This window comes from Hemicordylus capensis, chromosome 4 (assembly GCF_027244095.1).
Source record: "Hemicordylus capensis ecotype Gifberg chromosome 4, rHemCap1.1.pri, whole genome shotgun sequence".
Lineage (NCBI taxonomy): Eukaryota > Metazoa > Chordata > Lepidosauria > Squamata > Cordylidae > Hemicordylus > Hemicordylus capensis.
The window spans coordinates 170230180-170256315 of NC_069660.1; the positions used below are offsets into that span (position 1 = coordinate 170230180).

Genomic DNA, 26136 nt, shown 5'->3' on the forward strand with positions numbered 1-26136 from the left:
TGGGTGGCAGTATCAAGGCAGTGTGCACGCACATTCACTGAGTGGGGCCTTCCTGATTCAACCTGAGCGGGATCTGAGTGGACATCAGAAAATGTGTGAGTGCACGCACACGCGGATGCCTTAGAAGGAACAGTGGAGGGAACCATGCCAACTTACTGGCAGCAGCAACTACATTCCACAATGACACTACCACCACCACATAGTACCAGAGAGGGCAGATAGCATTGCCCTCATTTGTTTGGCTTAATAACAATTTAATATAGCCAATGTGATTTGACTGTGTGATGACATGTGAAGCTAAATCAGACTCAAAGCAGCCCTTCCTGTCTTCTTTCTGGCTGTGTGTCATGTAGAAACAAAAGAGAGGGGAGAAATGGTGCTGAGCTGTGGTTGGGGAGTGCAGTCACTGTGCCAAAACTATGAACATACAAATACGATGAAGACAAAGAATATTTATTTTAACTTTTCAACAAAAGTTCCCAAAGCAGTTTGCATGGATATAAATAAATACATAAAATGGTTCCCTGTCCCCAAAGGGTTCACAGCCTAAAAATAAACATAAGATTGACACCAGCAACAGCCACTGGAAGGATACTGTGCTGGGGATGGATAGGGCCAGCTGCTCTCCCCCTGCTAAAAAAAGAGAATCACCACTTTAAAAAGGTGCCCCTTTTGTTCAGTTAGCAGGGGTCATGTGTCAAAGAAGGGGTAAAAAGATGAGCAAGGGGGCACTTCATGAAACCTTTTGCCCTCCCTTCCAGAGGTGATCCCTGTTTAATACAAACAGAAACCCACTCATCCCTCCCTTCATATCACTAGCAAGCAGTGACTCAGATCTGGATTTCCAATCTTATAAACAGGAAAGTATTTGCAGTTCCACATATATGGATCCTCCAGAGGCAAAAAAAAATTTAATATGAAGAGCCTATTCTTTAAAGTTGAATTTAAAGAAGTTAAAGTTGAAAGGGGGGGGGGGGATCTCCTTTTGTAAAAAAGAAAATGAGGGTTCACATTTGTTGAAAAAAAGTAGGGCACTCTAATTGTTGTGTCATTCTGATATATTCAGAGACTAAAAGTAAAACCAAGAGGTAACCCCCCCCCCCAGGCCCTAATATTCAGAATGCTAAAAATCACCAGGATTTTGAGAAAATTTAATTATTTCTTGACTCTGACTCATGACTCTGGCCCAAAGCACAGTTCATCTAGTGAGCAGCACTCTCCAGGGATTCAGGAAGGCAAGGGAATCGGAATTCCTTGTTCACGGACCCAGTAAAGACATCCAGGAACTGACACAGCCTGTGACGGGGGAGGGGGTCCACTGAGTACAGATGGACAGGCTTCCTGTTTGGCCCATGGCACAAGGAGCCTCCCAGTGTGCTGAGACTGGAACGGAAAAAAGGAAGCTGCTGCTAGGCCTCAAATTAGACCATTCACTTAGATTCCTGTTCCAATGATAGCTCCTGTCGTTCTGAGCAGCCACACTGTCACACCAGTCAAGAGAGGCTGCTATTAAACAAATCCATCCAAAGCTACATTTGATGTAGTGCAGCTCTGTATGTCAAAGAAGAAAAAATCCAATAAACTAAAAAACTTAAAAGGAGCAGACTCCTCCACAGAATCTCTGTGGGCACAATACCCAAAAAGTAGTTTAGTACTAAAGACATATTACCCTACCCTTTGGTCAAAATGCTGAGGCCCGGAGAAAGAAATCAGGTAGGCAGCCAAAGGACAATGTTGTGATAATGCAGGGGATGGCAAACTTAAGGCTTCTTCTCTCTCTCTCTCTCTCTCTCTCTCTCTCTCTCTCTCTCTCTCCCTTTCTTTCCTTTCCTTTTGCCAGAGCCTTGGGAACTACTAGCATGAAGAAGCAGCTTGGGGAGGCAGAGCTAGTCACAAAATGACAGCATGTACAAAAATTTACGTTGGAAGAATAAAGGATTTTAACATCAAAACTCCTAAATCCCAGGAGACTTTTGCTGCAGGGCAGGAGGGGGAACAAGAGAGGCTGCTTTGTTGGAGAAAAAACTGAATAGAAGTTAATGAAGGTGAAAATAAAAGCAATCCTGAAAGAGTGAGAACTTTAAAATGGTGTAGCTATGCCCCCACTCAGCCAGCCAATCAGATTTGCAATCAATCAGTCTTTATTACAGTCCAAGACTAGCACAAGAACAAAAAGCATACAAGAGAATGGGCAAGGAAATAACGTCATAAGCTAAAAATAACATCAAAAGCTAAAATATCACTATTAGCCAATTACTGCCCTACAATAAAACAGTGGTATATATTTAACTATGAAAAACAAAATACTAATACTATAAAACTACAAACTGCAGAATTTACAACGCCACTGTGTCCTATACCATGAGAAAAGACCAGTAAGTGGAATGAGATTTACAGAATTGGTGGGAGGGGGGAGGGAGGGAGAAGGAGGCTCAAAAGCCTGGAGAACTACTTCAAATAATCCCGGGAGCTACCAGTAGCTTCCCAAGTTACCTAATGCCTGCCCCTGTAATAATGAATGACTTCAATTACCCTCAAATAGACTGGTTCAGGTTATGACAAAGAGACAAAACTCCTAGATACCCTAAGTGATGGTATTTTAGAGAATTTAGTCATGGAACCAACCAGGGTGGATGCGACATTGACTTAACCCAAGTGATACCCAAGATTGATGTGAGATGTAAATGTCGTTAAACCAGCTGGGAACAGTGACTACAGTTTGACTAAATTCAACATATGTGCAAATGGGGAAATGCCATTAAGTTCCCAAACAGTCATACTGTATTTGACTTCAGAAGAGTAAGCTTCTCAAAAATGAGGGGGCTAGTTTAAAAAAAGGCTGAGAAGGAGGGTCAAATTCAGGGTCAACCTGATCATTAGGCAAATCAGGTTATCATTGAGCACCAAATTAGATGGAAGTGAGTTTTTTCCCCTCTCTATTTAATATTCTAGGAAGTAAATAACAGTATTCTTTCTGTTATCTGGAACACTGCAAAAGGTATACTTTTGTCAGGCTTGGAGTCACTCTTATACACACACAGAGTGATGCAAGCTCTCTGCTGCTTCTATTGGGCTGCGATGAGAGATGATGTTACATTGGCCACAAAAAACTGGAGTGTTTAGTACACTGTACTTTGGCTAATTATACAGAGATAATGTCACTGACAGAGATAATGTCAGCTGTGGCAGCACAGCGGGGAAGCAGCTTGCCTAGGGAGCAAGGGGTTGTTAGTTCAAATCCCTGCCGGTGTGCTTCCCAGACTCTGCCTAGTAAATATATATTTGTAGTCACCTATATCAGGCAGCAGCAATACAGAAAGGTGCTGGAGGTGGATGCTTACTTCAGGGGCAAAGTTATCATCTCATACTGCACGGGAGAAAGGCAAAGGCAATGGTAAACCACTCCTGTATTCTACCAAGAAAACCACATGGCTCTTTGGTCGCCAGGAGTTGACACCGACTCAAGGGCACAATTTTTTTTCTTAATGTCACTGTATACTCAGTAGCCAGGGAGTTTTTCACACAGGGCTTTTAGCTCGCATCTCCTCTGGAATGGAGGGTGCGCATTCATATACTGGCCAGGTTTACCCCAAAATCCCTGTGAGCTATCACGGAGCACTTCACACACAATTCAGGTTTTTCATCATACATTAGAATGTAGCCCAATTTATATCCAGGGTAAAAAAAATCCACTTTTTTTGCATGGGTTTTGGGGGGCAACTTCAAACTCACAGTAAAGCCTGCCATGTGAAAAATGCCCAGGAAAGGCTTCCATAGGTAGAGAGTCACATACTGTATTGTCTTGTGGGTAGTTCCCTCACCACACTCACTGGCTGTGGAAGCATCATTGAAATATAGGAGCCAGCGTGATGTAGTGGCTAGAGTGCTGGACTAGGACCGGGGAGACCCGGGTTCAAATTCCCATTCAGCCATGATACTTGCTGGGTGATTCTGGGCCAGTCACTTCTCTCTCAGCCTAACCTACTTCACAGGGTTGTTGTGAGGAGAAACTTAAGTATGTAGTACTGTGAGCTCCTTGGAGGAAGAGCGGGATATAAAATGTAAAATAATAATAATAGTACATTTGTACTAATAATAGTACAATAGTACAAGATCTTCTGCTTCTCTTGGGCATGATGTCATTTCTGAATCATTGGTCTGATTATTGAATGTTAATCTGTGAAAATGAGAAAAATAACAGTTGGAATATTATCCTTATATTCAGCATTTCTGCTTTTAAAATGCAGGGGGGGAAATCATTTAAACTTTTCACCCAGCATATTCTGGTAAAAAAAAGTAGTATATTAAGCTAATTTAAGTGGCAGGATTGTGTGTGCAAATTTTGGTATCTGTAGATAATTAGGAAATGTGACTTTATTTTGCATAAACAAATCCACAAACTCTTCAAAATATATTATATATAATCACATTTATATACTGCTTTTCAAGAAAAAGGTTCTCAGTGTAGTTTACATAGCAAAAATAAGGTTCCTTGTCCCCAAAGGGCTCATAGTCCCCTGCTAACTGAGCAAAGGGGCACCTTTTTAAGGTGGTGATTCTTGTTTTTTAGCAGGGGGACAGCAACTGTCCCTATCCATCCCCCAGACAGCATCCCTCCGGTGGCTGTTATTGGTGTCTGTCTTATGTTGCTCTGTTAGATTGTGAGCCCTTTGGGGACAGTGAGCTATTTTATTTATTTAAATCGATGTAAACCACTTTGGAAACCTTTGTTGAAAAGTAGTATATAAATATCCATCGTATTTGTATTCGTATAATCCTGAAAGGAGCCAGCACAGCCAAAGATGCTATGTTCAGTTAAATAGGGGCATACTATATAGACTCAAGGAAAGGCTGCTAGATTAAGAAAATCTGAGCCAGTTTGAGCATCTTCAGCGTATCCAGGAAATGATTCTGTAGCACAGACCAGAGATAGGGCCATGAGGTCCTTTTGCAAGTGCAACTCTATGAGCTTGGGATGATTAGATGATGATGCTAACTTGCAGCAGGGGATGTGTGTGTGTGTGTGTGTGTGTGTGTGTGTGTGTGTGTGTGTGTGTGTGTGTGTGTTGGGGGTAGGGGGCTTTAGGCAGGGGATGTGTGTGTGTGTGTGTGTGTGTGTGTGTGTGTGTGTGGGGGTAGGGGGCTTTAGGTCCAGGCTCCAAAATTACCTTGGTGCACCACTGATTCCAGCAATGCCAAAGAGAGCAGTCATTGGAATAACTGGCAAGCACTAAACTTCCATTTGTAAACATTACGTTATATAATTTAGTTTATGGTTTGGTTTATTCATATGTAATACAGGGCAATCACTTTAAAGATAATCTATCGTCAGATTCTTGCTCTTCTGCACTGATAGTCCCTCCCCGCTCACTAGATATCTGGCTCGTTATACATGCCCATTTTACCTCTCCTGCCAGACCCGCTGTGGAGGGGTGAGGCGTGGTCCGACAGCGGACGAAGGGGAGGGTCCTTGCTGTGGGACCAGCAGAGCAGCGTCCCGAGCAAGGCTGCTAAGCAGAAGTTGTTGCAGTGGTTCACCCCGAAAACGCGCTAGAAACCCCGCGACGACTCAGGCGCCTCCCTCTCCCCCCCACCCACAGGGGGCTGATCCTGCCGGGGATGGCAGGTCCCACACAGTGGAAAGCGAGGTGAGACTGAGGGCAAGGGGTGAGGGAGGCAGACTCCGCTCCGGGCTCACACCATCCTGGCTGATTGTCCACCAACTAACAGTTCTGGGCGTTTTCACACAGACGGCTTAAATAGCCTTTTGAGCCTCTCTCTTGTATTTGTGCCTGTCACTTCGTTTTCGGGCTTGAAGTTTAAAGCCGCTCTTGCTTTCAATCGGGCTTGCGATCACAACGTGAACCCTGGGTTCCTTATTCACATAGAATAAGTGAATTATGTTTATTCACATGACCAGTGGATTAAATATTCATTTTCTCCAGAGAGTCTCAAAGGTGATATAAGCTTCACGTGTGAAAATGAAAAACCTCCTGGATCATTTGTTCCTGAAGAAGGGGAAGTGGTACAAGAAGAGACAATTTGTTCAATGTTCAATACATTGAATATTGAACATTCATTGAACATTCCATTCCATTGAACAACAAACTGAACATTCTGGTCAATGTATGTTTTACACTGGCATTATATGGAAGCAGAAGTATTTTCATGCACAAAACTTAAAGGAGATCTTGCTTCAGTTGGTTTGCAATGCAAATTTAAAGCATACAGAAGCCATGGTGGTCTTTTGTATTAAAAATGCATCTCTTCCACTTTCTTTCCCTTCGTGAAGAACAATCATGCATAACCTACTACCCTCAGAAAAGAAAGAAGACTGTGCACACTGGAGAAGCCTGAGTTCAGTACTGTCAGTACCAAGAGAGGTTCTCTGACTGCATGCTAGTTCTCTATCTTAATTCAAGTAAATTAATTAATCTGTACTAATCTTAAATAACTACCACCCCTTGGACACATTTATTATTTGAATTAGAATCCCTACTTCACTCAGATGGGAAAACTACGCTCTTGTACTGCTCATTAACCACCTTGACTGAGAGTAGGGTAGAGTGATGATTAAATGGATTAATCACTACTTTTTCTGTGCCTCACAGCTGAGACTGGGATGGAGGGAGGGAGGGAGATGTAAGTGCTTGGAGATGCACTATAAAAAGTATCTGAGACCAAATAATGGTTTTCCTCCCTTCAAGAATAATTGTGGAGGAATCCTGCAAATCTACCTGGATTATGAACACAAAATGCAGCCAACTCTATAAAGCATCAAATCAACCAGCATTGGAATAATCACTACATAAAATAACAGAGAGAACCTGTAAATTTATAAGAAGACACAAATGTATCTATGAAGGAAAAACATAACAGGAATTGAAAGATATCCACAAGGATTAGCAAATCTGAGCTTTTATTTGGAATTCTCCCCAATTCTGTGAAGATTTCCTCCCTTTATTTTATTATTTTGAGTTTCAGTATAACCAGGACCTGGGCAGATTAGTGTGCAGAGAGGAGGTATTCTGCATAATAATTGGCTGTCCTATATTACCCTACAGTTAGAAATGGCAGCTGGCTAATTTTAAACCACTCTGATACTCACATCTTATGGAGGCAACAAAAATTGATATTTGTCAAGTGCAGAATGTATATTGATTGTGATGACTGAACATTGGTGTTCAGTGGAATACACCCCCACCCCTTTGAGGAGCCCTCGTTTGGGTGCCTTAAAGTACATCAGGAAAGGAACTGGATTTGTTTAGCCTGGAGAAGAGAAGACTGATGGGGCAGACATGAAAGCACTCTTCAAGTACCTCAAGGGCTGTCACAAAAAAGAAGTAAAGACTGGATCTAATTGACTTGTTACAGGAGGGTAGATTTTGGTTGAACAGTAGAAAACATTTCTTAATAGTAAGAGCAGTTTGCCAGTTGAATCAGTTACCTGAGGAGTGGGTTCTCCCTTACTTGAGATCTTTAAGCAGAGGCTGGACAGCCATCTGTAGGGGATACTTTAGTTCTGGGTCTCCTGCATTGAACAGAGGGTTGGACTAGATGGCCCGCAAGGCACTCTTTATGATTCTCAGTGCTCTTCCTTTTCTTCCTTCAGTGATACAATTGCACAGCAGTGAGCTCTGCTTTTCATAGCATCTTTGTTTTAGACTTAATTACCGTTGGGATGACTCAGACCATTTGATTTTTTTTTTTACTTTGGAGTGTCATTTGTACTGCAAAGTATATAGCTTTTCTTATCATTAAGAATCCTTTCTTACATTCCCTTATACAGAGACTCTTGGACACAGGTGTGTGTGTGTGTGTGTGTGTGTGTGTGTGCATGCACTGCAGAATGCAAAGCCAGCTCTCTCTTGCCTCGCTGAGGTGATCAACCCGAGTCTTGACTGTAACATATCTAACTGCAGGTGCCCTTCTCCATACAAAAGAGCTCCCTTCATCTTGAAAATTAGCATATCAAAGAAGACTAGACTAGAATTCTTCTTCATGATGTGCTAGTTTTGTGTGTGTGTGTGTGTGTGTGTGTGTGTGTGTGTGTGTGTGTGTGTGTGTGATCATTCCAACACGTGAGCCCCCACTTGCAATCTGCAGTCAGGTACAGCCCAGACCCTGTTTTACCAGTTCCGTAAGAACTAGGCCTTAAGCACACACTCCACAGGTTGACTAACATGTAAAAATTACACAGAACCACTGACACATGCACACATAGTGCAGAGCTGAAGTAATTCCTGTCTTGAGGGGTGGGTGGGAGAGAGCAACAGGAAGGAAGCCTGCACTGAACAATGGGAGGAAATGGAGGAAGTGGAAAAACAGACCCAGCCACGGCGGAGTGAGCACATATGGTATAGTGTGGAGCAGTTTGATTCATAGGGAAACATCCACTCTGTGCTGTTTGGCAAACAAGGCCCCTAAAAATATCGTATAGCTCTGCTTTGGAACCACCAGCAGCTGCACCTACTGCCAGTGAGGAAGAATAAGCATTGCCTCCATGCCCGCACAGAGGTCCAGAGTGGCCCAGGCTACTTCCGGCATTTGAGGTCCCTAGCCAGAGTAAAAATAAGAAATGATGACACATGAACATAAAATAAGGCACACACACACACACAGAGCGAGACATAATTTGTTTTTTTTTTCCCCTCCCCAGTCTAGAATGCTGGACTAGGTAGACTGTAGTCTGATACAGCAAGGTTTTTCTTAACATACTTAAGCAAAGGTGCATACTCTGGATCACTTAGCAAAGACTGGTTAAACTTGTAAATGTGAAGAGACCCCAAGTATGCACCCTTGCTTTGTAAATTTTTGATGGACCAAGGGGTGCCTCTAGGTTGTTATTTTTAAACTAGACCATGATCAGACCATGCCTGTTTCAGAACATAGTTACTGCCTTGCTTGGTCAGACCAAGATCTACAGTAATTCAGCATTCTGTTTCCAGCTGTAGACAGCCGAATGCCTCTGGGAAGCTCACAAACGAGGCATGAAAGTGATAACCATCCATTCTTGTTTGAGCCTAGTACCTACTGTTCAGAGGCATACTGCTTCTGTACATGGAGGTTCCATTTAGCTGTCGTGGCTTATAGCTGTCAATAGACCTATCATCTACAAATTTCCCTAACCATAAGAAAAGCTGTATTGGAAAATCATTCATTGAAAAGCTTGTATTGTAATCAGTAATCACAAGTAATCAGTCCAAAGACTGCTTTCCCAGGGAAAAGCAACTTCAAGAGGTGGATTTGGAGTGAAGATGTGGTAGAAGTAGGGATGTTTATCTCTTTATCTGCCCACCTGTTCTCTGCACCAATTCACAGAGCAGAGAAGTGGTCTGTGATTTGACAAGCCACTACTTGCCAAAAGCCAGTAGTGCAAATCACTGTGCCCATCACAGAGTTCCAAACGTATGCATGGTTTGATAGTGGAAAGTCAGGTATACATGCTTTAAATAAAACAAAATAAAATACACGTTTTTAAAATACAGTGAAGCATCTCTTCCCCTACTGTTCCTTTTTGCTTCCTTCCTAGAGAAAGGAAGTTGTTAACCACAAGACAGAAGCCTAAGCCTGAGGCACTACATCTTGTCTGAGGCATCTGCCATTGCCATAAATCATGGCAAAGCTTGAATAGCCCACCCTGCCCACAAAGTTCGATGAAATGAAACTGAATTAATCCAGCAGGAAAAGGTGAAACAACAGCCCACACCCAGGAGTCAAAGATACGGGAAGAGAAGTGAGAAATAAGCAGATTAATGTGTTGCAAGGCAGCTGAAATCAGGAGCACAAACTGCCCAGGGAGGGGAGGGGTTTGTCATTACTTGCTAACTGCTGATGTGGACGAAATAGACTGCTTTAAGGCACACATCTATCCAAATGAAATGAAAGTAGTTGGTCTTGATCTGGGAGAAGAAATTGGAGAGGGCTTTTTTCTTGGAGGGGGAACTGCTCTGGGGAGAAAGTAGGGAAGACTTCAAGCAGCAAAGCAGTGGGGTGGGGGGCCTTTCCATCCTGAGCCTCTGTGCTGTGTTATTGACCTGCTGGCCTAGCTGTGTGCGGGGGGGTGGGGGGTGTCTTGCTGTGCGTGACTCACAGTTCGTTAACCTCTCCCATGACCTCCACCAGCAGTTAGGCAGTGCCTTTTCATCCACAAACCCCTCTGCACATTGGTCACTATCAGAGTTCCTTCCTTTGGGAGAATCTTGTTCTAGCCACAAACCAGTTGTTATGCTATTGGATGGGGTTATGGCTTCCTTCCCAGAGGGTGGGATTCTAAATGCCTTCCCTGCATGCCCACAGAAAAACACAAAGAGCACAGGCTGATTTCTCAGCCCAGAATCATTCCCAGAGCTTTGCACAGGGCCTGCCTTTTTCTAGTGGAAGTTGACCCTCCTGGATCCAGTTGTCAGCCCTCTCTCTTTGAGAGGGGGAAGCCTCTATGTCAGATCACTGCAGATTTCAAGGAAATTTCATCTAGACAACTTTCAACATACAAAGGATGTTAGCCTTAAAATGTTGAAGGATGTTAACTTTTCAATTTTAATGTATTTTTATCTATTATGATTTTTATCTTTTTATGAATTTTAAATGTTTTATATTATATTTTATGTTTTAATTCTGTTTAATTATGTTTAAATTCTGTACACCGCCTTGAGATTTTTATACTAGACGGTATATAAACCCAATAAATAAATAACCATGAGGCTAGGCCAGGGGAAAGACAATTTGTGCTTATTATTTGAGCTGAAGCTGTATGAACGGTGGGCATTTTAACCCCACAAAGTTGGAACAAGCATGGAGATGCATGATGCAGATTGAAGAGTGCAATAGACTTACTCTTCTCCATTGCTCCCAGATCCAGTATCAGCGCCACAACCTTTTCTATACCAGACCTCTAACTGTTCCCTTTGCTTCTCACAGATGGTAGGGCCAAAAAACCTCCTTCCTCTCCTGTCAAAGGGACATGCGCCCCCAGTGCTGTGTGGACTCTGACATTGCAGACTGGCTTGCCATCATTCACCTGGAGAGATATCGGGATGCCTTCAAGCAGCACGGATATTACTCCGTGAAGGATGCAATACCTCTGGGTAAGGAGGACCTTGAGAAGCTTGGCATCACTCCTACTGGGCACCGCAAAAGGATCCTGAGCTTAGTGCAACAAACTCAGCTGCTTGTGAGGGACCAACTTGGACACATGGCAGGAGATGCCCGTTACAGGTTTGGCAAATGTGCAGATTCTCTGGATAGGCCTAAGACTGATGAGAGTAATGACACTGGCCAAAATAAAGAAGTCTTGGCAGAATCCATTTCTGGCCCTGAGGCTTACCATGACTCAGCAGATCACGGCCAACCTCTGCCACCAGATAAGGAACCAGCTCCTCCTGTGGCCAAGCCGATACCCAAACCTAGGACTGTGTTCCCTCATGCGCACCGAGTCGTCAAGCCAGAGCAAGCCTCATTGCCATCAGCACAAATGTCTGTGCCGGCATGTATATCTAGTTCTGACTCTGAACAAATGTTTATTATCCTTGAAGGATTTGATCCAGGGGAAAGCACCACAGATGCTGAGAAGTTTGAGAATGCCTCAGAATACCAGGCTGGAGATAAACTGCCAGAGGCCACTCTGTCACCCCAGGGTAGACCAAGGAAGAATAACTCAGAATCTGCTCTGCACTCTTCTATTCATTTGAACGAAATGAGCCATGAGACCAAGCATGGGTTTGAAACCTCCTTTTTTTTTACCCCTCCATGTTTCATCTCCAAGAAGCAGCCTGCGAACCCCAGCCCAACAGAGTTCGTTTCAACCACTACCCAAGTGCAGAGAGGGATGTTGCTGCCTCCAGCTGCCCTCACCAAGTCAGCCTCTCAACGGGATAGGAAAGATATAGTGACAGACGTTACTTATGAGGGACGTGGGCTCCTGCCATTGCCGTCTAGAAGCATGAAGGTGAAGGAGTCTCCAAGGAGTCAGCCCAGCACACAGCCATCAGGCCTAGCCATGCAAAACGGGACTGTGGCCGTGGAGAATTCTATGTGAGTATGTTTGCTCCTCCGAGCAGTACAGCTCACACTCCCTCAGGAAGCCAGCAGAAGCAGCTCAGGTAGAACAGGAAGGGGGTCCCCGGTAGATGAATTTCCCTGCTTAGTTCTGCATTCCTGTCGCTTCTGCAGTGACTATTGAATGGATTCCCATTGGACATTGTAGCCAGCTGCCTATATGATATATGGAGCTGAGGGTACGTGAGCTGGAACAAAATCCTTTTCATGGCCCTTGAGAATGCAGGCTTGCATTGCTACAGAGAGGTCATGAATGAATAGCATAGCTAACTGCAGCACCTTTTACACAGGGAAGCTGCTCGTTTACAGGCTCGGTAGACTCTGCAATTGAATGGCAAGAATCCTAAGCTGCTTTGCATCCTGAGGACATGGAGTACTTGTTGGTTAGACAGATAGATAGATAGATAGATAGATAGATAGATAGATAGATAGATAGATAGATAGATAGTTCGCTGGAGGAACTACAGTTTCCAGGAGTCCCCATGCACCTTCCCAGTGTCCCATTCTCACCCACCTGGCAATCCCATGTGCTTTCCTGACATCCTATTCACAGCTTCCAATCCTAGAATCCAATCCTTCCGAGCCCACACTGGAAATAGCAAGTATTGTCTAGCGCTGGCCATGCCGGGAGTGCACACCTCTGCACACTGCCAGGGTGGGGTGCCTCACAGTCAGAGCCTGAGATCCGATGCACAGGCCTATTAAACACTATATAATGAATAAAACCAAATCAAACAGCTGGAGTGGGACAAGTTTATAAGTGGAGACCAGATTGTAACGTGAAGGGGATGTGCAGAGATGGTCTAGTTGGTGTATCTAAGAATGCATGGCTTCAGAGATGTTGGCAAAGGTAATAAAGGATCTGAAATATGGTATCTTTCCAAGAATTACATTTCTTTTCCATTCATTCAGTTCCCTGGAACAGCTCTTCCCGGATCTGCACCATACACCGCAGGGCCTTGCCAACAGATCAGGTGAGAACATAGTAAAGCAGAGAGAGACTAGGAATTTAGTAGAGACTCTCTTACAAGCTGAAGCTCAGGCCCAGAATAGACAAAATGTGGACAATCCATGACTGAACCTTCCCAGGTTCCCCCACGTACCACCAAAAGCAGCTGTGGGGAGGGGCTCTGAATTCGGCTGAAGCAAGGGGGCACTAAACACTTTTGACCTATACGATTTGCTAAATCCAAATTTCCCCCTCTCCAAAGTTGGTATTACATCTGCAGAGGAAAGCATGCCTCCCCCCCCACCCCTTACAGGGCAAATCACAGTTTGGGGGGCAATTTAGGCTATGGAAACAATGGGGGGAGGAGATGATGATGATGATGCTATTTACACACAGTCTACCAGATATTATTGACTGGATTTGGTACTTTAATTATCAGGCCCTTTCCAAGGGTCTGGGATAACTAAAGAAGAATTAAAGATATGATGATGACGATTATTATTATTTGTAACAGTTCTCAAAGGAGTTTACATAGAAAAAGAATAATAAGACCCCAAAAGGCCTTTAAGTTTTAAAGGCCTTTTAAGTTTAAAAAGAAACAAAAGGTATACACCAGCAGTAGCCACTGGAGGGATGTTTTGGGGGGTTGAACAGGGCCATTGGCTGGATATAAAGAGCTGAATATAAAGAGAATCACCGTTTTGAAAAGTTCCTCTTTGCCTAGTTGATTGATTGATTGATTGATTGATTGATTAAGTGCCGTCAAGTCGGTGTCGACTCTTAGCGACCACATGATTGATTCTCTCCAGAATAATCTGTCTTCAGCTTGGCCTTTTAGGCCTCTCAGTGGGGCATTCATTGTTGTAGTAATCGAGTCCATCCACCTTGCCGCTGGTCATCTTCTTCTTCTCTTTCCTTCAACTTTCCCCAGCATTATGGACTTCTCAAGGGAGCTGAGTCTTTGCATATTGTGTCCAGAGTATGATAGTTTGAGCCTGATCATTTGTGCCTCAAGTGAAAATTCTGGATTGATTTGTTCTATGATCCATTTGTTTTCCATTTGTTTGTTTGCCCAGTTAGCAGAGATTAATCCCTCTCCTCCACTGCTAATGCTCCAGTCCAATTCATAACCCGCCCCCACCCACCCCAGGCTAACCTTAGGTCAAAAAAGATCCAAGGACGGATTTTCTGTGCTTTGACCCTTCTGTGAGCAGAGAGGTCTCCTGTGGGCCTTTTCTCCTTATCTCTGTCACATCATTGCCTTTCTTACTTCTGTTTACCAGCAGCCACTGTTGAGGAGCCCATCAGTCCCTACTGCGAGGGCATGTTTGGACATTGTTGGTCTGTTCAGGAACAGGTGAGATTCTTGGAAATACATTGAAAGAAGAGGAGCTGAAAGACAATGGCAATGCTTCACTTTGATCCTGCTGAGCTGCTCAGGGTCAGTGCTAGTAACGCCAGCCATGGTCAAGCTGGCTGCTCATTAAAGCTCAGAAGTGGTTAGGAATGTGCCAGAGGTACTATGTTAGGAACTGTCTTAATGGGAGGAATGCAAGTAAGCAAATAGTAGGGTCCCTCAAAGATCTGTAGTGGTACCAGTGTATCTTCATAAATGGCCTAGAATCAGTGAGATATCCAGTTAAGTATACAGGAGAACCTGTTTATTTGTGGAACCGCTATTCATGGTTCCATGTATCCGCAGGGTGTCTAATAGACACCTGTTTCCAGTATCGGCAGATATGATAGGGTTAAAACCCATGTATCCGTGGTTCCTAGGGGCAGAAGTGACTGGGGAGGTCACTTCTGCTCACCATTTTGTTTAAATGAGCCATTTTGCAGCTTGTTTCTTCAAAAAATGAACTCCCCCTCCCACATTTTTTGAGGTTTTTGGAGGCATTTTGTCCTGGGGGGGGCATTCCTTGGCACATGGGGGATCCACACAGAGCATGCCACAGAAGGTTTTTTCGCTATTCTGGGCCATTTCTGGCCAGTGTTCTGGCTTTCTCCCTCCACCCTGGAACCTAACCCTTCTTTCCCCGTAGCCATAGTGCCTCATTACTCATAGTTCCATTACTCACAGTAGTAGGCAAGGAGTGGAACCCCTGTGAGTAATGAGGTTCTCCTGTAGCTTTAATTTTGTATATATTTTTATCCCTCTTTTCAGACACAAAATGGTTCTCAAAGGAGCACATAGCAATTATAACCAACAATTCAAATGCAATGCACAATGCTGTTGGGAGAGGAGAGGTGTCTTAAGATGGAGCTGGGTCAAGGCACAATGAAGAATTTCATTGCTGCAACCTCCACTTCCTTTAAGGGCCTCTCTGTTGGCAGTTGCTCACCCAAAATTGTGGATGAAACCTAACAATTCAGGATAGTGAAGAAGTGAAGAGCTCCAGAAAGATATTTTCAGACTAGGTAAATGGGCATCAAAAAAGGCAGATTCAATACATGTAGATATAAAGTTGTGCACAATAGGGCAAATAAAATCCTGCTTCACATATTTGCTGATGGGGTCTGAACAGGCTTTAATTGCTTCACAAAAAGAGATCTTAGAACAGTGATGGGTAGGCTGCTGAAAATGTCAGCTCATTGTGCTGGGACATTGAAAAAGGAAAGTGTAACATTGGAAAATGTTAGAAAGAGGCCTGGAAGGGATGTTTGTTACTTTCTGGAAATTTGTTTCCCAGAGGCCCAGAGGTAGCCAACCCATTGTGCGAAACAGCTGGAATAGATAGATCAGGAGGTCCATTTTGATAGGCATCACTTGTGCACAGGGAACAGAAATCTGGAGCTTACTTGAGAGTAGATCAAGAGAAAGTAGGCACTGCTCTGACCTCCTAAGCATCCTGTGAGAATCTCTTTCCAGGATACTGCATCACCTGAATGGCAGGAATATGAAGAGTTGCCAGAGTGTGCACCGAACCAAGGAGAAGGAGTGCCCATGTAAGTCCTTCTAGTCACTCTGTCTCTACTACTTATCTCTGTTTAACCAATGGAGAAGGAGACTACATGGGAACAAGGAATTCCTGGGAAGGGCCTGCAAAGACAATATTTCAGAAAGGACTCTGCTTCCTTCCTAGAGAGTATCAAATATAGGGCTGCAGTGCAGCTGTGTATGTGCCAAAAGGTCCTCACCAGACAGTGTGCATGACCTTTCTCGTAGTGGCAAGATCAGAGTTAATGCCATTTCCTTTTCTTTCTTTCTTTTTTATCCTGTCCTGCAAAAAATCTCAATTGTGGTACAAAATGTGGCTTGTAGAAAATATTGTTTTTAAGACAGTTTCTGGCTCCATGACTTCAAAGACGCATTTAAAGATGTGTTGGCAATGTCCACTAAAAGCTCAAAGGGAACCAAAGGGAATATCAAACAGGGCTTCCAGAGATCCAGGAAAGCAGCATTTCTTGATGGGCCCATGGCCCATCTTGAAATTAGAGAGTAAATGCCTGCAGGCATCTGGGCTCACAATCATAGTGTTTAAGCAATCCTATGTTTAAGCAAGGCTATGCTATGGAAGTTGCACTATTTCTTCTTTCTAGCTTTACAGCAACAGCAACAGCTCTTGCCCTGGTTTTGAGGTCAAAAGGCAGGCAGGAACCCATGACTGTTACACTGTGCTGTTCTATGAAACAGTGATAATGATGGTTGCCTGTGCTTCTGGTAAGACCAGAAGTCAGAGAGGGACTGATTGTGCTGTAGAAAAGTAGGAAGCTGACCTTCCTCTCTGCCTTCTGGCTGTAATGAGGAGTACTAATGGATAAATGGCCACAACACTACCCATGATCCCCATTTCCTGATCTTCTGCCTTGAAATGATATCTCAGAAGGGACCAAATATGGGAATTGCCCCTTTTATTGATCCTCTTTGAGCATTCACTCCCCATGTTTGCTGAACACAGAGAAAGGGGGAGTGGAAACATGCTGGCTAATCATGTCCTCCTGCTGCATCAATGCATTCCCAAGCCATACCCTCCAAACGCCATTGTATTCAGTGCTCATCTATTGTGGAATGAGGGGATGTCCAAGGGAGCATGGAAAGAAATTGCATGACTGGAAACCAGAGGAGGACCTCTCCCTACATCTCCCACATTTGCACTAGTGCTAAACATGAGGATGCCTGGGGAGATGCAGCTGGGAGTGCACCAGTGTATGGAGGGGGGGCTAATTGGCACACTCCCAGTCCCTTTCTCTCTGAATACAGGGTGGAAATTTGTGAAGAGGGCTCTAGTGAGTTACCTTTCTTACCCAGAAAGTTGGCTTCCCCAGCCCCCAGTGCAATTTGTTCTTCTTCTGGTGGGTGGTTTGTGTTTCATAGATCCAGCTTATCTAAGTCTGTTTTTTTCAGAAGCAGAAGCATTAGCACAGAAGGAAAGGGCCACACTGCTACGAGAGAGGTTGGTGTCATCAGCCACGTTGCCCAGAATGAGACTGAAAGCTACTCTACAGTTGATGTTCTACGGGGCAAAAGCTCTCCATTCACACTCTCAGACCACTTGTATCCTGATGAAACTTTGGATGACTTGACCATCTCCCCCTATGCCAGTTATACCTCACTGTCGGAACGGCCACCCACTGTGCTCAGCGGCTGGCTAGACAAGCTCTCCCCACAGGGGTAGGTTTATATTAATTGCACTGGTTACCAGTTCACTTCTGGGTTCAGTTCAAAATGCCAGTATGGAATCAGGTTACTTTAAGGACCATTTTTATGAACCTACTGGTGCCCTGCGGTCAACTTCTGAGGCCCTGCTCTCAGGTCTGCCTCTTAGCCGAAAAACCTTTTGATGGGTATCTGAGACAGAACCTTCTTGGTGGCAGCCTTGTGACTTTGAGACATGCTGCCCACTGAAATCTGACTGACTCCCTCCTGTTCATTTTAAAATAGAAATTAAAAATATTTCTTTTTCACAAGGCCTTTAAAATAATTGGTATCAGCTACATTATATTTGGGTTTCCCCCCCCAGTTTTTGCTTGTTATTTTTAGAGTAATTTTATCGTTAAATATTTATTTTAGTGTGCTTTTTGTATATTTGTACAGTATATTAGCTTTAGGCTTTAATTTTTAGGGAAGATGATATAGAAATTTATAAGTAAATAAACATACTTAGGCCCTTAATTCTTAATAGCAATAGCAATAGCACTTACATTTATATACCGCTCTATAGCCGAAGTTCTCTAAGCGGTTTACAATGATTTATCATATTAAGCTTAAGCTTCCCCCCCAAAAAAAGATACCTGTACTGTGTGTGGTTTTGGTAATGGGCAGATTTATTAATCTGTTTTAAAAGGCAGATTAATATTCAACTAAATATTCTTTAAACTGTTGACAACCTTCGTGCTAGGCTGGAACCAAATCTTCTTTTCAGATAAATTCAAAAAGTATCACAGGGTTCCTCCCAAGGAGAAATGTGGGTAGTAATTTCTCAGACAGTTTTTCTACATCCCTAAGATCCAGAGACTGAGCCCTACAGATCTGTGATCTAGCAGTGCTCCCTACCAGTTATTGAATAAGCCCTTAATAAATGCAGAGAGATGTCCATAGTTAAGGGCTCTTGGCTCACTTGGCTTCCCTTTCATTACCAACAGGAATTATGTCTTTCAGCGACGCTTTGTCAGATTTGATGGGAAAAACCTCATGTATTTCAACAATGAGAAGGTAGGAACCTCTGGCTGCTAACACTGAATGGCTGAAAGTGTTAGGGAGACTGGAGGAAGAGATGGAAGAAAGGTTGCTGGGTAATGCAGGGAAGGTTCAGGTTAACTGGCGAAAGAAGGGTGAGCCTTCCATAGAAGGCAAGGAGATGTGGGGATAGCAGTGAAGAGTACAAGAGAGCAAAAAGCTCCTCAGCCATGGGTTCCATCATTCTTTGGAGTCTCAGGAGCATCACTCTTCGTCTTCTCTTGTAGCAGGGAGGAGAGTGTTGAGGTAGATTATCAATTCATCTGGAACCAAGATTCAGTGGAGCAAAATCAAAGCTGAACTCCCTAAAGAGCAAGGTGCTGCTGACTGTGATTGGGGGTTCTCATATCCTGCCTGCTTGGACTGTTGCAGGAGCCGTACCCAAAGGGTGTGATTCCTCTCTCTGTCATTGAGATGGTGCGTTCCACGAAAGACAGCAAATTCCAAGTTGTCACTAGCCACAGGGTCTTTGTCTTCAGAGCTGAAAGTGAGGGTGAGAGATCCCATCTTGAGCCCTGCTAGCCTCCATTCCTTCATCTTTCCTTCTCCTTCTTCCTCCTTCCCTCCATCTTAAATGGTTCACTATCCTCCTCCAGCAGGCACCCATTCTCTGCCTCTCACTGCCTGCCTTTGCACACACCCCCCCACTGCCCTCCTTGTTCTGCTCTTTATTTTGGGGCAAGGATAAATCTTGCTTGGGGGTCTGCACATGATGCTTCTGCCACTTTATTTATGATTTTATTTTATTTAACATATGCTTATACCACCCAAAACTCACGTCTCTGGGCGGTTTACAACAACTTTTCATTGGAAGTAACTTTCCAAAACTTCTGCAGCCCTTGCAAGCCTTTTGTTTATTATCTGTAGTTTTTATAGGACTTCTGTCATTGCAGCCCAACGGAATGAATGGCGCAGCACCCTGCAGCAGAAGGTGACTGAGCAGCGGCTGCTTTCTCCCCGGCCTTCTCTCAGGAGTAGCAGTCCCCTCCAAAAGTCTGGCTACCTAGAGCTCAAGGGCTACAAGTCCAAGCTATTTGTGGTGCTAGCTCTCGCTGAGATGTGGCTGTACAAAAGTGAGCAGGTGAGAGATCAGAACTTTTCTGTATTGGGAATTTGTCTCTAGAGAATTTTCTAGACCTGCTGCCTCATCAGAAACACACACACATATGGTGCTCTGCCTCAGGGAATACATAGGATAACCTATGAATTCCTGCGGTGTGTGTGTGTGTTTCTGCTCCTCGAACTTTGGGAACTGGATGAAGATATCACTTTTTTGTGTTGGGATTTTTCTGTGACATGTTTGTATGGATTAATGTTACAGTAGGGTGGCAGCTCTGATTGGTAATGGAATTGGAGTGGGGTTGGGGAATATGATGTCAATGATAGGCCAAAGACAGGAGTTGGAAGTACAGTTTCTATCTGAAGCCTGGGTTTGTGTATAGATTCTTATCCTGCCTGCTGTGGGCCTGACCACATCAACATTACATTTGCCTTGTATGTGTGCCACACGTAGGTACAGGGGTGCTGTGATCAATGGAAATTCAGGAATGGTTCTGGCAGTAGGAGAGGGGGAGATGTCATTTTCCAGTTGGGGTGAAAATGAAATATGCAGTGGCTACTTTATTATGAAACCTAAACTTACCTCACTAATTTTAGAAGAGAGAGAGACAGAGACAGAGAGATATGATTATTATCGGGTTAGATCCAGACGTGTGAGTAGAACAATATTCATTAGTGGGATTTTGCAGCCCCCCAAATCCACCTGAAAGGTTGCTCCTGCGGGTTAGCAACTTTGGAAAAGGCATGGGTTGGGGCATGGGGGCTTCAAAGGGAGGGAGAGTTGCCAAAAATTGGGCACAGGCTTCTTCTGAGAATGGAGTTCTGCATGCAGAACGTGCCTCTGCCCTTTTTCTCGTGATTCCCTTTTAACCCTGGAGCCCTCTGTGCCCCATCGCATGTCATTCCTGAGTGTTCTCCTCCAAGCCTCATGATCTGCTTTTTGAAGGGCTCAGGGGCTACAGTGGGGAAGTAGGGAGCGAAGTATCCTTTGTGTGAGTATTGTTCTGTTTGCACAAGTTTGAATTGAAGGCATTATGTAGTGTATTCCTATGTATGTTTACTTTGAAGAAAATCCCACTGTGTTCAGTGGGTCTTACTTCCTAATAAGCGTGCTTAGTATTGAGACTTAGCCCATAAAATTGTACTTTGGATATATTTAGGACAGTATAGACATCTTAGTTTATATTGCAAATGTGGCTGGTGTTAAGAGATGGGGCTGCAATTTGCTGCACCCTAAAGTGAATATTTAATTCTTATCAGTTGGAGAAATAGGGCAAAATGAAAATTGAAACCATCAACTCTGTAGTAAACAGAAGGAAAGTTTTATTACCTGAGCTTAGAAACAGTACAAGTGAGACCTGAAGCATGTCCACCTGCAGCAAGTGTATTTATTTATTATTTATTCATCGTATTTATATACCTCCTGAAATATGCATCTCTAGGCAGTGTACACAATTTAAAACACAACACATATAAAACAGAGTAAAAATAGTTGTAACAATTTCACAGAATAAAAAGTTAAAACAATCTCATAAAATAAAAACAAATTAAATAGTTTAAAATTAATTTCAGTGTAGAGCCTGAGAAAACAGGTGCATCTTCCTAAAAGCAAACAGAGAAGGAGATGTTCTTATTTCAGCAGGAAGCATATACCAAAGCTCCAGAACAGCCACAGAAAAGTCCTGTTCTGAATCACCACCAAATGAGCCGGCAGCAACCGTAACTGGACCTCTCCAGATGATCTTAATAGGTGACAGGGTTCATGTCTCACCTTCATGAGAATGTGCTCTCTTAAGTACCTTGGATGCAAATAGTTGAGGGCTTTATAAGTAATAGCCAGCACTTTGTGTTTCACTCAGAAACTAACTTATTTATTTATTTATTTATTCACTCATTCATTCATTCATTCATTCATTCATTCGATGTCTATTAGCAGAAATCGATATTGGCAGGCAGTGCTATTCTTTTAAAATCAGTGTTATACGTATGGTCCCTTCGGGTTGTCCCAGAGACCAGTCTGGCTGCCTCATTCTGTACCAATTGTAGTTTCCAGACTACGTACAAAGGCAGCCCCACATAGAGTGCATTACAGTAGTCAAGCCTGGAAGTTATAAGCATATGCACCACTGTTTATGGTTATTTACCTTCAGAAATGAGCGTCACTGACATATCAGCTGGAGCTGATATAAAGCGCTCCTGATCACTGCTTCAGCCTGAGAAACCAGAGAGAGTTTTGGATCCAGGAGCACTCCTAAGCTACGTACCTGATCTTTCAGGGGAAGTGTAACCCTATCCAGAACGGGCAGATCTAAACCATCTCTTGGAATGATATTTTCAGGGGGAGTTATAGAACAGAACAGGCAGATCTAAACCATCCCCAGAACAGGCAGATCCAACCCATCCCTCACAGTCAGTACCTCCATCTTATTTGGATTCAACTTCAGTTTGTTATCCCTCATCCAGACTATTTACTGCCTCCAGGCAGGCATTTAGGCAAGTTGTTCCATTTCCTAATGAAGTTGATAGGGAGAAATAGATTTCAGTGTCATCAGCATATTGATAACACCCTGCACCAAACCTCCTGATGATCTCTCCCAGAAGTTTCATGTAGATTATGTTAAAGAGCATTGGAGACAGTATGGAGCTGTCTCCAGTGTCTTGTGGAACTCCATACTTTAGTCCTCACTTTGCAGAGCAACAGTCTCCAAGTGACACCATCTGGAATCTACCAGAGAGGTAGGAACGGAACCACTGTAAAACAGTGCCACCCAATCCCACCTTCATCAGGTGACCCAGAAGGATACCATGATTGATGGTATAGAAAGCCGCCAAGAAATCCAAAAGAATCAGCGACCTTGCTGATTCTTTTGCATCTCTTGGTGGCTTTCGATACCATCAGTCATTATGGATGATCTTCAATTGGCTATCGACAGAGGGAGTGTGACCCTACACTCCCTCTGTCGATAGCCAATTGAAGATCATCCATCAGGCTGACCAAGGCATTTTCAATCCCATAGCTTGCTTGAAAGCCAGTTTGAAATGGGTCTAGATAATCTGTATCATCCAAAACTGCCAGGAGTATACCTGAAGGGTATTCCAACCCCTCAAGGAGTTTTCCTTTTCAAGGGTCCAGGCAATCTGGAGCAAGAGCCCTGTAGTGCTGTTCAGGCCTTGTGGGGAAAACAGGGTGGGAAATTGGGCTTTGTGAGGAGGCTTTGGATCTCTCATAAGAGCTCATTCCTGCTATAAGCTGAGGCCTGATTATTCTTGCCTATATTTCATCCACCCAGTTCTTTAAAATGGGCATTGCCATCTGTCTGATAGAGATGCCTGGCACAACTATCCGAGAAGCCAAAGGCCGCAGCTTTGAGCTCATCACCCCATTCAAGATCTTCAGGTAAGGCAAACAGGGTCGCATGGAGTTAGAGGACAGGACCTTCGGGTGCTGTAGTGTTGCATCCTGGGCAGGGCTGGCATCAGGAGTTGACATAGTTGGACACCCACCAAGGACTAAAGCCCAGAAGAGGGCCTATCATTAACCCAAGACACTGGGACAATTCCCCAGTTCTCAATGGGACAAGGGCCTGGCAGCAGCAATATAAACAGGGCACAAGACTCTTTTGCCTCCTCCAGATCTCTGTCCCATGGAGAAATGGGAGATTGGGTCAAGACTGACACCCAGACACCCCTGTTTCACAGGGATCTTTGAAAAGGCATTTTGTAGTGGGAGGAACACTGCAGGGAGCAGAGCAATGGCATTTTCCCACATTTCTTTTAGTCCCAATGGCACCTTGGAGCATCAGAGGATTGCAGTCTGCTGCTGCTGGGCACCCCTTCCATCAGGAAATGAAAGGGGTGAATGAGTGGGGCAGCATTACTTTCATGCTTTGCTACCTCATCAGAGCCCCAGACGGGATGGGCGAGGTGTGTGTGTGTTTGTGTGTGTAGGGAAGCCATGGTGCTGTGTGGGACGAAGGGAGCTGTGATGAGGGGCAGGGGGTAACCTGTGCCTGAGAGTCCACCAAAACCTGCAGGTCAGCCTTGATGCTGGGACCACATTTCTTCTAGCCTCTCAATGAGGCAGAGTATGCGTATGGTGGGATCTCAGAGGTTAACAAGGACTGCAAGGACTTCTAAATGCTGTGGAAGCAAATCTGCAGATATGAGCCCTTTTGTCAGGTGTCCAAAACCAAGGCAGAACAACAGTTAACAGCTTAAAGTATCATGTCCCTGTATCACATCCCTGATGTCAGCCTGGGAGTGTGTGGGACTGGCAGATTTGGGTGGTGCAAGCAGAGTGTTTATGATCTCACAGATTGTTTATTGAGATGCTCCGTTTGCTGGGAGGTTGGACCCTATTTTGTTAGATGTGTATTCCCTCAGTTTTGGAGCCGAGTCTGAGCGAGAGAAGCGGGAGTGGATGGAGGCCCTGCAGAACTCCATCGCTGAGACGCTGTATGACTATGAGGTGGCTGAGAAGATCTGGTCTAACAAAGCTAACAGGTTCTGTGCTGACTGTCATGCCCTGAATCCTGACTGGGCCTCTGTCAATCTGTGTGTGGTGATCTGCAAGCAGTGTGCAGGTAAGTACATTTATGTGTGTGTGTTTCTGTGTGTTGGTCTATCTGGGTATGTACACACACACACACACACAGATAAAGTGGAGCTAGGGTGCTTTCCCTATGAAGTATTAGAGAATAAATGACCACTCCCTCAATTTTGCAGCATCTTCTGTACTCTTTGAGTATGCCTGATTGCTGCTGAGCCTGAAGCAGTCTCCACTTGCACTTACCCCAAGGTGTCCTTTTTTAATATTGAAGTGAATTAGTATCTCCGCTTAGGGCTGAAGTTCAAGGTAATTCCACTGAATTGCAAAGCATCTGTCAGGCTTTTCACTTGGTTGGTGCAGGTGTGGATCTGTTGTTTGTCTAGATGCAAGGCCGGTCCTCTGTGGGATGTGCAGTTGGTTCAAATGTGTGTCAGTGTGAGGTTTACATAAGAACAGCCCTGCTGGATCAGGCACAAGGCCTATCTAGTCCAGCATCCTGTTTCACACAGTGGCCCACCAGATGCCTCTGGGAAGCCCATAGGCAAGAGGTATGTGCATGACCTCTCTCCTGCTGTTGCTCCCCTGCAACTGGTATTGAGAGGCATTGTGCCTCTGAGGCTGGAGGTGGCCCACAGCCACCAGACTAGTAGCCATTGATAGACCTGTCCACCATGAATCTGTCTAAGCCCCTTTTAAAGCCATACAAGCTGGTGGCCTTCACCATAACCCATGGCAAAGAATTCTATAGATTAACTATGAGCTGTGTGAAAATGTACTTCCTCTTGTAGGTCCTAAATTTTCCGACCTTCAGTTTCATGGGGTGACCCCTGGTTCTAGTGTTGTGAGAGAAGGAGACAAATTTCTCTCTGTCCACCCTCTCCACTCCATGCATTATTTTATACACCTCGATCATGTCTCCCCTTAGTTGCCTCTTTTCCAAGGTAAAGAGCCCCAGATGCTGTAGCCTAGCCTCATAAGGAAGGTGTTCCAGGCCCCTGATCATTTTGGTTGCCCTCTTCTGCAGCTTTTCCAGTTCTTCAGTTCTTATATCACACTATTTCCACAGGTCAACACCGGAGCCTGGGCTCCAGCATTTCTAAGGTGCAGAGTCTGAAGCTGGACACAAGCATATGGAGCAATGAGATGGTGCAGGTATGAAGCCTTCTCTAAGGGGAAGTATTGGCATCAAATCTGAAGTTGCAGAAACAAATAGCATGGAAAGGATCAAGGAGATTCATTTAAGTTCAAGTTCTTGGGATGCAGAGCTCTCTGGAATGGAGTGCCCTTCTTTGACTTACTCTGGGGATGGGGAGTGCTTTCTTCCTCAGCCTTAATAGCTCTGATAACAATCCAACACTTTCTTCCATAGCTGTTCATTGTTCTGGGGAATGAACAGGTGAACAGGTTTTGGGCAGCACATCTCCCACCTTCTGAGGTCTTATACCCAGATGCCAGCACTGAGCAGAGACGAGACTTCATCACTTCCAAGTACCGCTATGGGTGCTATCGCATGCCACACCCACAGTACAGCAGCCAGGAAAGCATTTTGCAGGTAAGGCCACTTATACAAGTCTTATGTGGACAGGCCATGAGGGAGCTATGAATTGGCTATGAATCTCACATGTGAATTCCAGTGCACTGCCCATACAGACCCATATGTGAGCCAGCGTGGTGTAGTGTTTAGAGTGCTGGACTAGGACCGGGGAGACCCGAGTTCAAATCCCCATTCAGCCATGATACTAGCTGGGTGACTCTGGGCCAGTCACTTCTCTCTCAGCCTAACCTACTTCACAGGGTTGTTGTGAGGAGAAACTCAAGTATGTAGTACACCGCTCTGGGCTCCTT

General features: G+C 44.3%; 1 protein-coding gene across 5 annotated transcripts in view; it reads left to right on the plus strand.

Moving 5' to 3' along the window:
* The first annotated feature begins 5493 nt into the window (after positions 1 to 5493).
* The window catches only part of ARAP3 (ArfGAP with RhoGAP domain, ankyrin repeat and PH domain 3), a 71442-nt gene continuing 50799 nt past the window's right edge, over positions 5494 to 26136 (plus strand). The window contains exons 1-13 of one of the 5 annotated variants that reach the window (XM_053250250.1): positions 5494 to 5648; positions 10921 to 12033; positions 12970 to 13031; positions 14290 to 14363; positions 15876 to 15952; positions 17352 to 17618; positions 18590 to 18659; positions 19056 to 19176; positions 19577 to 19764; positions 23033 to 23139; positions 24126 to 24325; positions 25358 to 25443; positions 25661 to 25843. In XM_053250250.1, coding sequence (XP_053106225.1) covers positions 10964 to 12033; positions 12970 to 13031; positions 14290 to 14363; positions 15876 to 15952; positions 17352 to 17618; positions 18590 to 18659; positions 19056 to 19176; positions 19577 to 19764; positions 23033 to 23139; positions 24126 to 24325; positions 25358 to 25443; positions 25661 to 25843 — 2505 coding nt within the window. In that variant the 5' untranslated portion in view covers positions 5494 to 5648; positions 10921 to 10963. Of the gene's footprint in view, positions 5649 to 10920; positions 12034 to 12969; positions 13032 to 14289; positions 14364 to 15875; positions 15953 to 17351; positions 17619 to 18589; positions 18660 to 19055; positions 19177 to 19576; positions 19765 to 23032; positions 23140 to 24125; positions 24326 to 25357; positions 25444 to 25660; positions 25844 to 26136 lie in introns of those variants that run through there. The other 4 variants (XM_053250251.1, XM_053250255.1, XM_053250254.1 and 1 more) reach the window with 4 other exon arrangements.